Genomic DNA, 12,417 nt, shown 5'->3' on the forward strand with positions numbered 1-12,417 from the left:
AATTTGCTTGTAACCCCCAGGAAGCAATGGACAGAAGTATGGAAAGTCGTGATCACAATTACATCATGGAGCCTGTCTGCACCTCTGCCCTTCTCAAGAGAAATTGTTCCAAGGAGCCTTTAAGGTCCCGGCATACCCCACGGCTGGAATGTGACATTCAGCTGGAGACAATACCCCTGAAACTTTCCCAGGTAAATACCAACCCTTCACCTGCCAGCAACTGGAACAGGTATCACAAAGCTGTGGCAGTGTTTGGGACAGCTTAATGCTGTTATTGTAGCATAAAATTAATCCTCTCTGAAAGATTTTGTTTGAAAGGCAGCTCTAAGAGATATATTAAATATGTTGTTTTAAAGTCAAGCATTCAAAATTACTTATTTCTTTTACTGAAACTCTATAAAGAGTTTAGTGATTACTGTAAAAAGAATTAAATTGTTGTTTGTTTATTGCAGTAATAAGAAGGGTGGATCTGGGGGGAGTTGGTCTGTACAATGCACAATAGCAGCTGATGTTATGTTGATAACCTGACATGGAAAATTTCATTCTGCTTATTTGTAAATAAAGCCATAAATGGAATGTCACACATGAACTACTGGTGAATGGGAGAAGATATGTCACACTGGGGAACAAAATTGTGAATTATGATTAGCATTAATCTTAATTCTGCACCATGTGCAGCCCATTGACACCAGTAAACCAAATCTGTGGGTGGGTTTTTGGCTAGGCTTTTCCTCTCCTCTTTTCCTGGGAAAACACTCCAGTGTCACCTCACTGATCTGTGTGTTGTTTCATTAAAAGATGCAGTATCAGCAGATCATGGGATTTTTAAAGGAGCTGGCCAGAAAAGAACGACAGCTTAAGTTCAGGAAGTGGAAACCAAGGGTTGCAGTAACAGAGAAGTAAGTACATCTCCATATGTGGTGTTGTCAGCTATATTAGAAAAAACAGAATGAGAGAAATACAAAAACATACATAATAATCATATGTTAGAGATTTAGTTTTCATGTTTTGTTCCCCTACCTCAGAAATCAGTTTAAATATTCAGATGTAATTCAAATGTAAAATTACCCTTACCTGAGGTTTCAATCCAGTCTTGGTAACTCTAAATTTTGTTGTCTGTGCCTGCTGTGTGGCAGCTGGGCTAAATCCCAGCAGAGTGGTTGGACCCTGGGGAGCCCTGTCCTGCACAGTCTGCAGGACCAGCCCATCCCTGCTGCCTCCAGAGCTGCTGCTTTCCTTGGCCGCTGGCCCATTGCTTTTCACTGCCTCTCCTGGACCTTTCACCACTTGGACACGGCGTTGCCTTAGGGTTTTTTTAATGAAACGCTGTAATTGGAAATTGTTTCAGCTGCCGGGAATGGTGGATCTTTGCCCTGAATGCAAATCTGTCGGAGATCAGGGAGCAGAGGCAGCGCTCCACCTGGGCGTTCGCGCTGCGGCGCGCCCGCGACGCCGTGTCCTACACGGACCTGTACTACAGCAAGCTCAAGGGGGAGCCACTGTCTGCTGCAGACCAGGTACTCACACTTGAGTTGCTTCTGCAGTGATGCTTAATCATCTTACATTTGGTTTGTGTCATCTTTTCACGTTTAAAACCTGGAAAAGTTAAGGAACAGCTTTAGTTGAACTGCAGGCCGTTTGCACTGAACTGTCTGCTGATCACAGCTGAGGTTTTAATGGTGAGACCTGGGCTTGTGGGAGGTGTGTGAGCTGCAGGGTTCATGTGGTTTTGTTTTGCACTGCAAAAAGCTGTCTGGTTTTTGAGCTGTAACCAGTATTCACCAAAAATAGCATTAACTGCTAGAGAATGCCTGTGACAGTTGGTAACATGCTTTCTTAACTGGTGTTCTCTGTAGATCCAAAAGGTATTTAAATACCAGAAATGTGTCTACCCATATGCTTGGGTAGATAATTGGGAAAAATTGTAGTTACTTCACAGTGTGTTTATGGTTTTTGGTGGGGTTTTGTTGGGTTTTTTTATTTGTTTTGTTTTTTCAAGTTTATTTGAGGATGAAGAATTTAGTGCCCTAATAATGAACCTATGACCTACTTCATAAAGAAAAAAACCCATAGACTGCAATTAGCTGCTTTTTATCTTTAGGTATATTGGGACTTTTTCTTCAAATCAGTTCAGGGCACTGAATACCACACTTGCGTTAATTAAAGGTGCAATTCTATTGATATTTTTAAGTTGTATGTAATCCTTACTTTTGTTATTTGGATATGAACTGTAGAAGTAGGTCAATGTACAGAAAATTTTTACAGTACCTGGCAAAGCCAGGTCTCATAGAGCTTGTGTTGTGTTCAGCAGAGCTGAGAAATGTGACAAGGGTAATGGCAGTGGACTAGAAAAATGTCTTTTGCTTTGTTGTTTCATGATAGATTTTTTAGACTTGGGTGAATCCTCAGTTCCCTCAAACAACTTGTTAATCAGTTCAAGGAAGACAACACGTCTGAGTGACTATGAATACTACTACATTGTCCTAATTTACCCAGTTCATTTCCTCCACCTTCTTCACTCAAGACAGAAGCTTTTTTTTGCTCCTGGCTAAGCAAGGCATTCTGATAAATCAATTTATTTTCCCTTGTTTAATTCTTGTGCTGCAAATCTTGCTTCTTCTTTGTAATAGGAGGATACAGTTGTGAATTTTTTTACAGTGCTAAAATAGTTGGTGTTCTATTTTACAGTGCAAATAAGCTTTATTTATAGTTCAGGGGAATGTCTATATTACAATTGCCTACATGACTTTAATTAATTTTGTTGTGCTGAAGCACTTGCACATGATCATTAATGCCATCTTAGTTTTTTCTGTGAGTCCCTAACTCAGGGCAGATACTTGACAATTTTGTGAACAAGATTCTGTACTCTTTTAATGCAATTACTTTACTTTTTTGTCTTCCCAGGCAGAAATGCGTCGTATTGAGGATGAACAGACTTACGAAGAGTTGAAGATTCTGTATGAGATAGTTCATAATAAATTTCATGACTTAGCTGAGGTGAGAACATTCTCCCTGCAGGAAAATATTTGGAATCTTTAAGTGATTTTCTGAGGTACTGTTCTGCTGCAGAGCCTTAGCAGGTATTTACATTGATTTAAAAGTGTGGCACTAATGCTAAAATTGCAGAAATGCTCAGTTCCTACAATTTTTACTGTTGTGTCACTTGCACAGTGAAATCTTTTGTTGTGCCATATGATGATCTTCCCCAGAAGACTCCTTGCCAGAATTCCTAGGTCAGGTACTCTTCATGTAAAAAACAGAGTGGAAATGAGGGCCTGTAATGAATATTTTCCCAAAATAAACATGGCAGAAGTGAGCCTCATGGAAAAAGCTTGGGGAACCCATTTCATTAATTATGGACTAATCTCCATAACAATACAACATCATCTCTTGCAAATACAAATGCTGAAATGTTGAGCTGTGCTTTATGGTGTCAATGAGTTCTTTGGTTTTGTGTTTCTAGACTGAGATTTAAACACTGACATATGGCTTCATGTGTGCATAATCATATGTATATTATATATTTGTATGAATATGCAGCAGTTAAGTGATGATGTGTTTGTTGCTTCTTTGCTGCTTCTCTGAGTATTGGTTGAGAATACCACTGCCGGACTGCTGAGTCAATAGGAGATAAACTGTGTTTTTATTGTGGTTTTTGTACACTGTGATGCTCTTTCACTCAGCAGCAGTAACATGTATGTCTTGACTGTTCAAACAGAGCATTAAAGAGCCCTTGCCTGATTCCCTTGGAGGTTCCCCTGCGGCAGAACCCGGCCATGGCAGCAGCTCTGGGATGCTGCAGTACCTGCAGTCGTGGTTTCCTGGCTGGGGAGGCTGGTATGGATACGCTCAGCAGAGCTATGAAGGTGAAGCCTTTGAGGGGCTGCTGCCAGACCCGAAGGAGCAGTGGAATCCAGAAGACATACTGGGTATGGGAACACAGGGTTTGCTCCCGTGGGGTGGTACCTGCCCCAGGTGGGCACAAAGAGCTCTGGGCTTGGACTGCTCAAGGGTTCTCTGCCAGCTGACGTACCCAGGCAGCAGAGCCTGCCCAAAGGTGAACAACCTGGGCAGTGTCTCAGTCCCTGGATACCTGCTTAATTCCAGAGTGATACAGGGGATGTGTCTGCTTCCACTGGTACTGTCATTGATGGCAAAGAGCTTTGGCACTTCTGTTCAAGTGTCTGTGTGGGTTCATGTGACTGCATCTAACAGGGATAGTACTGGGCTGTTGGGGTCTTTGTAAACTCAGATTTATGTTACCTTGATTGAAATAGAATTCTATTCTAGTCTAGTCTAGTCTAGTCTAGTCTAGTCTAGTCTAGTCTAGTCTACTCTACTCTACTCTACTCTACTCTACTCTACTCTACTTTATTCTATTCCTACTCTACTCTACTCTACTCTACTCTACTCTACTCTACTCTACTCTACTCTACTCTACTCTACTCTACTCTACTCTACTCTACTCTACTCTATTCTATTCCTACTCTACTCTATTCTGTTCCTACTCTACTCTACTCTATTCTTTTTTTCTAAGGAAAAAAGTATATCTTTTATTTTTTTGTTTCTATTTTTCTCCCCGAGAGCTGGAGAAATCTTTATTTTCATATTCATAGGAACTTTCTTTGTTCTTCAGTAGCCCTCCAGAAATTGAATTTATTTAATGTGTTGTTTTTGTTTTTTATTAGGTACAGATGAATTTTTTGATCCTGCTGCAGATGCTTCCAGCATGAATACCTTTACCAAGAGGGATCATGTTTTTGCTAAATTAAATCTTCAGCTGCAGGGTGGCTCTTTCACTCTGTTGCATAGGAAGAAAAAGGTGTTGCATGCTGAAGAGACTGCTTTTATGCAGCTGGAGTTTTCAGGTACTAAGCCCATTTCTATTCTTTCCTAAAAAATACGAGAGATGCCTCACAATCATTATACTATACAACAAATTTCCATGTCAAAGTTTTTAGTAGGAATATATATATATATAAAGACTTCAAAAATGCGTGTTTGTTAGACGTTATTTTTTATTTGTAAAATTTAAATAAAATGTGTGCTGTACTAAAAGAAACAAAATAATTTAATGTATTTATATTCCAGGTGTAAAGATCTTGGCAGAATCCCTTCCTCGCAGAAAATCTTCCCTTCTCAAAGTGCAGCTTGGTGGTCTTTTCCTGAGGGATTTGGCAACAGAAGGGACCATATTTCCTGTGCTCGTTTTCCCAAATCCTGTAGGTGAAAAAAACCCTAGAAGTTACTATGTGGGATGCATAATTTTGTGTGAAAATAGTTGTACTCAAAACACTTCTTATCCCAGAAAAGGAAAAGTCTTGAGGAAAAGTTTCTACCTGTTGGATTTACTTTTTCCCTCTGTTCCCAAACAGCATATGCAGAACTCTTCATTTTTTACTCTATATGCTTGTGACTTCAACCTTTCAATTTTATGTGTTGAGAAGAAGATAATTTCTTGAACAACATTTGATTTTCGGAACCATCAGCATTGCTGCTTAAACAGTGATTGTTCTTTTCCATAAAGCTCTGTGGCCCAAGCAGTGGTTCTGTTTCACCTGTATATTGGTGCACTAAATGTAGAAATAAATTCTAGAAAAGATTTCAAAGTTCTCTTCTGAGTGAGCAAAATTTGAATCTAAAGCCATGAAGATTTCCCATGTATTTTATTTTTTCAGCCTGTCTGCTGGAGGAGTGGAGAGTGTTTGCTGCTTAATCCTATTGCCTTCTTTTGTTTGACCATGTCAGGGAAAAAATGTAATAATCTCAGACTTTACATACAGTTCAACAGAAAAGACTTTTATGCTTTTATCAGGTGGCTTGGTTGATTTTATCTAAACAGTCTTTTTCTTTTAAATTCTTACTAGCAAAAAGAGGTTGGCTGCGTGTCTTCCTTTGGACTACAAAGTTTGTCCTCAGAACTGACTAATCAGAACTCTGGTAAAGATTTCATTTTATATTTGATGACATAATTCCTACAAACCAAAAATTTCAAAACTAAGTGCCTGGAGTTTGAATGAATGCAAATGCTTTTTTCAAATGACAAAGATAAAATCATAGAAGCTTTGTTCAAGATGTAAGAGTGTATGCAGGTTGATTTTAAAGAAAAGAAGAAATTCTGTATTTCAAAACAATGGGAGTTGCACTTACTCTTTGTTTTGGTTTAAAAATAAATTGATAGGAGTTCAACTTTAGAACCCCAATTATACAAATGTTTTTGTATATAGAAACTTGATGAATTTTGTTGATTGTAGAAGTTGATCATATTACTTCCTTTTCTGTTTCTGAAGAATTCTTGGACACTTGTACTTTCCCATTAGCACCACTTAAAAATCACTTATTCAATTCTTCAGGAGTTGTTTTTTGCTTTTGTCTTATTTATTTGTTTTTGGTTTTTTTACAGCTGCTTTTTATAAGTCATTTTTTATTCAGTTGCAGATCCTGATGCCCCAGTATTTGAGATGCTTTATGAAAGAAATCCAATTCACAGCACTTTTGAGAGGCGCCTGGAAGTCAGTACCAGACCTCTAAATATTATTTACAATCCACAAGCCATTAAGAAAGTAGCTGACTTCTTCTACAAGGGAAGGGTTCATACCTCAGGTTAACCTTTAATGTGTTTTTTTTTTGTGGGATTGGGGTTTTGTTGGTGGAATTACATCTTTTCTTGTCTTTGATCTTTATTTATTTTCATTCTTAAAAATACAAAGCACTAATCAGAGGATCTTCACTTTAAGTTCAGATTTAACAATAATCCGAGTCTTGTCTGGAGGGTTTTATTCCTTTGTTTGATTTGGTCTTTGTTTATTGCATCAGGGATTTTGCTTTGGCAAACTTCTGCTTTAAAATTGCAAGTTACTGTTTCACCCCATGGTGGATGTTAATGTCCCCTAAATTAAAATGCATGAATAAGGAGAGGGGCTTGTTCCTGTAATCCTGGCAATTGATGAAGTTTTTTTTAGAGGGCAGTTAAAAGCATTTCTATAGTAATGATACAGAGGAAATAGTATTCTAATTCCTGTTATATTTTTTTGTTGATGAGGTTAAGGCTGCCCTTTGTTACAGATTCTTGAGATAATTTGATTTTTAAATTTGAACATACTCGTTCCTTTAATTTCTAAGCACAACAAGATTTAGGGTTCCAGTACCTAAGCCTGTAACAGTATAAAGTACAAAGTCACCTTTGCAGTTTGGTTGTTCAGTTTCTGAGGAGATGAGAGGTGACAGTAAATAACATTAGAAACATGAAAGTGTTCTTGAAATACCAGTTGTTCTTCTGCTGAGTATGGTAAATACCAAAAAATTCAAGTTATCTCTGGTATAAAGGTGTGTGTGACACCTTTTCTTACAAGGTGAGAATATTCCATAAATATTCAAGTTTAAAACAAACCAACCAAGCAGACAAAAACCCAATGCCTACAGATGCACATCTTAATGTTTAGTCAGAATTCCCACTGTGGCCATACTTAGCACCCTTTCTATTTTAGTCAAATTTAATTACTTGGGGTGAAGGTCTGAGAGATAAAGACCAGAAAATGGATTGGGAAGTATTTTTTAGTGGGATTATTTGTTTTGTACTTAAATACTTCCTTTTTTGTGCAGCAGCCTGGTGAATAGACACAGACAGTGACTTTCACCTGCTGTGTTTTACCGTTCTGTATTTTATTGCTAAAATTTAAAATAAATCTTCTGTCTGTTTTCCTTCTGTTTTTTCTTGTGATTCAATAAAGGGTGAACAGAGTTATACCTAGTGAGTTTTCCCTTTCTTGTGCAGGTTTTGGTTATCAGTCTGAGTTAGAGGCAAGAGTGGCTGAAGCTGCCAGAAGACAATACAACAAGCTGAAAATGCAGACAAAAGCTGAAATCAGACAAACAATCGATCGCTTATTAGTTGGAGACTTCATTGTAAGTTTTGGCCCCCAAAATGTTTATATAGATTTTTAGCCTTTTGGGTTAGGACTTGGAGCTCTAAAGAGTGAGGTTTGTTGTTGTTTGTGTGATGTTCTGTGTGAGCAGGAGGTGTTGTAGATTCCTTTTGCTGTCAGTCAATCCATGCTTGAAGTGCAGGGCATGTTTTCACCTGCTGAAAATGTTATTTTTAATTGACTTCATTAGGAGTCTGTGTTTTAACAAGGTACCAAACCTGAGTGTGGCTGGAGTTTGTGACAGCTCATCAGGAAAAAAAGTGGCTAATTAGATGTTTCACATGGCTTCTTTTGGTTTGTTTTCTTGTGGGCTATTATATCTTTCTTCTTAACTTTCAGGAAAACAGCAAAAGCTGGACTGTGTGCCTTGATATCTCTGCCCCTCAGGTGATCTTTCCCGATGATTTCAAATTTGTGGATCCCGTGTTAGTTGTTATAGATCTGGGAAGGATATTACTCACAAATTCTCAAGGTATGATCTAGATTTATTGCAGCTTTCCTTTTCTTTCTATCTTCTTTCAGAAAGTCAGAGCTTTAAAAAAGGGTAAAAATGTCCAGGGAAGTTTTGGGGGGTGTTTCTGCTTTGTAAAGTAGAAAAAATCCTTTTCTTAAGATAATAAAATGAAAGATAATATTAGACAATAAAGCCAGTTGGAGAAAACCTTCTGATGATAAAAATACTGTAGTTAAGTAGTATGTCTTACTTTTCATTTGGTTTTGAGGATCAGGAGATTTGTGTGGGCAGAGTAATGGATTCTTTTTTGACAACTTGGTCAAAAGTAAACCTTGCAGTAAGTGGGTTAAAAATGAGACAATAGTGTCTTTAAATAGCTTCTGTACTACGTTGTGACTGACACCTCTGTGAATGTAGAGGTACAGTAGGTTTCTTATTGAGGGAAAAGGAAGTGACAGTGGAAGGAGGCAAGGACAGCACCAGATACGCTTTGTGTTCAAAAAAATAGAACTTCAGACAGGATGATCAGATAATCATAGGAAACATCTGAGGAGGGAGGAGAGGACTTCTGTTTATTTGTTTACCTTTTTTTTTTTTAATCCACAGAAGACTCTAAGAGGAGTACAGGTGCCATTGATTCAGAAGTCAATGAACTGAGTGATGAGGAATATAAAACACCTCTTGCAACTCCCCCCAATACTCCACCACCAGAATCCAACACTAACAGTGGCATCAAAATGTCTGAATTTACTGGAGTAGAAATCAGTGAAGAGCAGCTACAGGCACACCTAATGAGTAAAAAAATGTATGAGAGATACACACTTTCTTTTATGGACCTTCAGATCATGGTGGGCCGAGTGAAAGACAACTGGAAACACGTTCAGGATAGTGATGTGGGTCCAACTCATGTGGTAGAAAAATTCAATGTTCACCTGCAGCTGGAGCGCAGGCTGATATACACATCTGACCCAAAATATCCAGGAGCTGTCTTGTCTGGCAACTTGCCTGACTTGAAAATTCACATCAATGAAGACAAAATCCTGGCTCTGAAGAACTGTTTGACACAGCTGAGTACGTCTGAAGCTAAGTCTTCAGATGCCCTAAATTTAGGGAAAGACAAGATTTTTGCAGAGGTAGACCAGTTTGGCAGTTTGCACGATTCTGTGATGAATCTGACACAGAGTGTTGTCATGCTCGAGCAAAACACCCGGGAGGTTCTGGTGGAATCCCAGCTGCTTTTGGCTGAGTTCAAAGTGAACTGCATGCAGCTGGGTGTGGAGAGCAACGGGAGATACATCTCTGTGCTCAAGGTTTTTGGCACCAATGCCCATTTTGTGAAAAGGCCTTACGATGCAGAGGTGTCCCTGACTGTGCATGGCCTGCTATTGGTGGATACTATGCAAACATACGGAACAGATTTTGATCTTTTGATGGCTTCTCATAAGAACCTGAGCTTTGATGTGCCAACGGGAAGCCTTCGAGACAGCAGGGCTCAGTCCCCAGTTTCTGGACCACAGGATGCACATCCCATTGATGTTGTTGGTTTGTCAGAGAGATGCACTAAAGCCTCCAGCACCTCACCTGGTAACAATGGAAAAGATCAAGAGTCCTTGATAAAATTGGAGTATCAGTTTGTGAGTGCAGAATGCCCATCAATGAATTTGGATAGCAGTCTGCAGGTGATCTCTGTACAGGTGAACAACCTGGATATCATCCTTAACCCAGAGACTATTGTTGAGTTGATTGGGTTTCTCCAGAAATCTTTCCCCAAGGAGAAGGAAGATTCTAGTCCTCAGCCTTTAATAGCTGACTTGGAGAGAGGTTGGAGGGAACAGGAAACATTCCAGTCTACTTATGCCCAGAACACAGAGGTGGCAGTTGACATTCACTGGTTAAATGTACTCCTCCTCAGGACAGTTGGCATGACAAATGGAGAAAAATACGGCAGGAAAATTGCAACAGCCAGTATTGGTGGCACCAAGGTCAACGTCTCCATGTGTAGTAGGCTGGATGTGAATGGCTCTCTTGGATGCCTTCACCTTATGGATCTGACCCAAGACAATGTAAAGAACCAGTATGTGGTGAGCATAGGGAACACAGGGAGGTACGAGAATCTCATCGGCGATGCGAATGTCTTTGAATCTTTATTCTTTAGGCTTGATGATGGAGATAACCTTCCAGATGCTTTAAGTTTCACTTTCACAGAAAAGTCGAAAGAGGAGTGTTCTCTCAACCTCAAAATGGCCTCCTTACACTACAACCACTCAGCCAAATTTTTGAAAGAGCTGACTTTGTCCATGGATGAGCTGGAAGAGAATTTCCGCAGCATGTTGAAAAGTGCAGCTTCAAAAGTTACAACAGTCTTGGCAACTAAAACCGCTGAATACAGTGAAATGGTGTCTTTGTTTGACCCCACACCACGACCAAGAGATGTTGCCGGTGCAGAAGATAACGAAGGAGATGCATTTGGATCACAGTCCCTCAAAGCTGATACGATTAAGCTTATATTAAATATAAACATTGAATCCCCAATTGTCTCCATACCTCGAAAGCCTGGTAGCTCTGAACTGCTCGTAGGTCATCTAGGACAAATATCTATTCAGAATTTTGTACCAGGAGAAGATGAGTCTACGAGTGATAGGCTGCAAGTTGAAATTAAGGATATTAAGATGTATTCATTAAACAGTAGTCAGTTTACAAACAAGAAGGATCCTGCAAGTGAGATACCCAATGGGCCACATTCTTCATCAGGTCCTGCCAGCATTAACAGCCAAGAAGAATCTCATTTTACTCGTCATGACTTCTTTGAATCATTACATAAAGGCCATGGTATGTTAATCAGACGAGTCTTAATTATTATATTATGAGAGTATATGTGTTAAAAATGTGTATTGACCGTAGGTCTGAGTGTAAATTCTGCTTCACCCATCCTACTGAAACACATCCGTCAATTTTAATGTCAATGGGCTAGTTATTGTATTTATGTCCATTTTTGGTCTCCTAAGCAAAAACAGAATGGTGCCTTTTAGGCAGAAAATGGGCAAAACACAACCATACAACCTTAGTCCAGCTCAGCTTCTGAGCAAGTTCAGGAGCTACCGTGTTATCTCTTCCATATGGGCTAATCAGTTCACTAGCTCTAATGTTGTTTTAATTTCACTTTCTCCTAAAGCTTTCCACATTCTTAATAACACCACCATCCAGTTTAAATTGGAAAAGATACCACTAGAGAAAGATTTGGATTTAACTTTTCCGCTGTGTAATGAAGACTTTGGAACATCAAGCATTATGAAGATTGAAGGGAAATTTGTGAACCCTCTTCAGGTACAGAAATGTAGTATTTCCACTATGAGCATAAAAATATTTCCCTGCACAGAAAATCAGTGTTTTTCAGGCCAGTATTGTGAGGTTTAACATGTTGGTAGTTTAGAAATCAGATCCTTTTACACATGGTTAGAAGAGACAGTCTTAAGTCATGATAATAATAATGACCAATATTTAACCTTGTTTGGGGACATTTTAGACATCTTTATGAATTAGAATAACTTTTGCTTATCTTGAACCCAGAAGGAAAAGTAAATTACACTGTCCAAATAAGTTTATTTGCAGTTGTAGTTGAAACTAAGAATTAAAATGCCATTGCCTTGAAAAAATGTGTGCAAGAGCAGAGGTTTTAAATAGAGAAAACTGAAACATCTAACAATGATGACTAAGTAGAATGTTTGTTTTATATATTAGTGTGTAAGCTCAGGTGGTGAATTATTTTTAACTAACTCTGTGTGGATGGTTTTTGCCCTGGAGTACAAGGTATCCTGTTCTAGGATCCCATCCCATGTGTTTCGGGGTGGTGTCATCTTCCAGAGCTAATACAGAAGAACTGTTTTGCTTCAGTTTTGCATTCTACTTTGTTTTGCATTATTTTTTTCTTGGGTGAACTTAAAATTTGTGTGGTTTGGAATTCCACTTACGAGTTTTAGAATATATGTATTGATTTCATTAATATAGAGAGCTCCAATGTGATGATTGTTTATTTTCTCT

The 12,417-nt window shown here is 38.8% G+C and overlaps 1 protein-coding gene across 4 annotated transcripts in view; it reads left to right on the forward strand.

Annotated features, from left to right (window-relative positions):
* Window positions 1–12,417, forward strand: part of VPS13D (vacuolar protein sorting 13 homolog D) — a 94,226-nt gene that overhangs the window by 5,518 nt on the left and 76,291 nt on the right. For all 4 annotated transcript variants that reach the window (XM_063417483.1, XM_063417485.1, XM_063417484.1 and 1 more), the window contains exons 8-20: window positions 21–191; window positions 799–899; window positions 1,349–1,517; window positions 2,905–2,997; window positions 3,719–3,929; window positions 4,689–4,868; window positions 5,092–5,222; window positions 5,868–5,940; window positions 6,433–6,603; window positions 7,775–7,905; window positions 8,265–8,397; window positions 8,986–11,208; window positions 11,552–11,703. In XM_063417483.1, the coding sequence (XP_063273553.1) occupies window positions 21–191; window positions 799–899; window positions 1,349–1,517; window positions 2,905–2,997; window positions 3,719–3,929; window positions 4,689–4,868; window positions 5,092–5,222; window positions 5,868–5,940; window positions 6,433–6,603; window positions 7,775–7,905; window positions 8,265–8,397; window positions 8,986–11,208; window positions 11,552–11,703 (3,939 nt within the window). The remainder of the gene's footprint in view (window positions 1–20; window positions 192–798; window positions 900–1,348; window positions 1,518–2,904; window positions 2,998–3,718; window positions 3,930–4,688; window positions 4,869–5,091; window positions 5,223–5,867; window positions 5,941–6,432; window positions 6,604–7,774; window positions 7,906–8,264; window positions 8,398–8,985; window positions 11,209–11,551; window positions 11,704–12,417) is intronic.

The sequence above is a fragment of the Prinia subflava genome, chromosome 21 (assembly GCF_021018805.1).
Source record: "Prinia subflava isolate CZ2003 ecotype Zambia chromosome 21, Cam_Psub_1.2, whole genome shotgun sequence".
Taxonomy (NCBI): domain Eukaryota; kingdom Metazoa; phylum Chordata; class Aves; order Passeriformes; family Cisticolidae; genus Prinia; species Prinia subflava.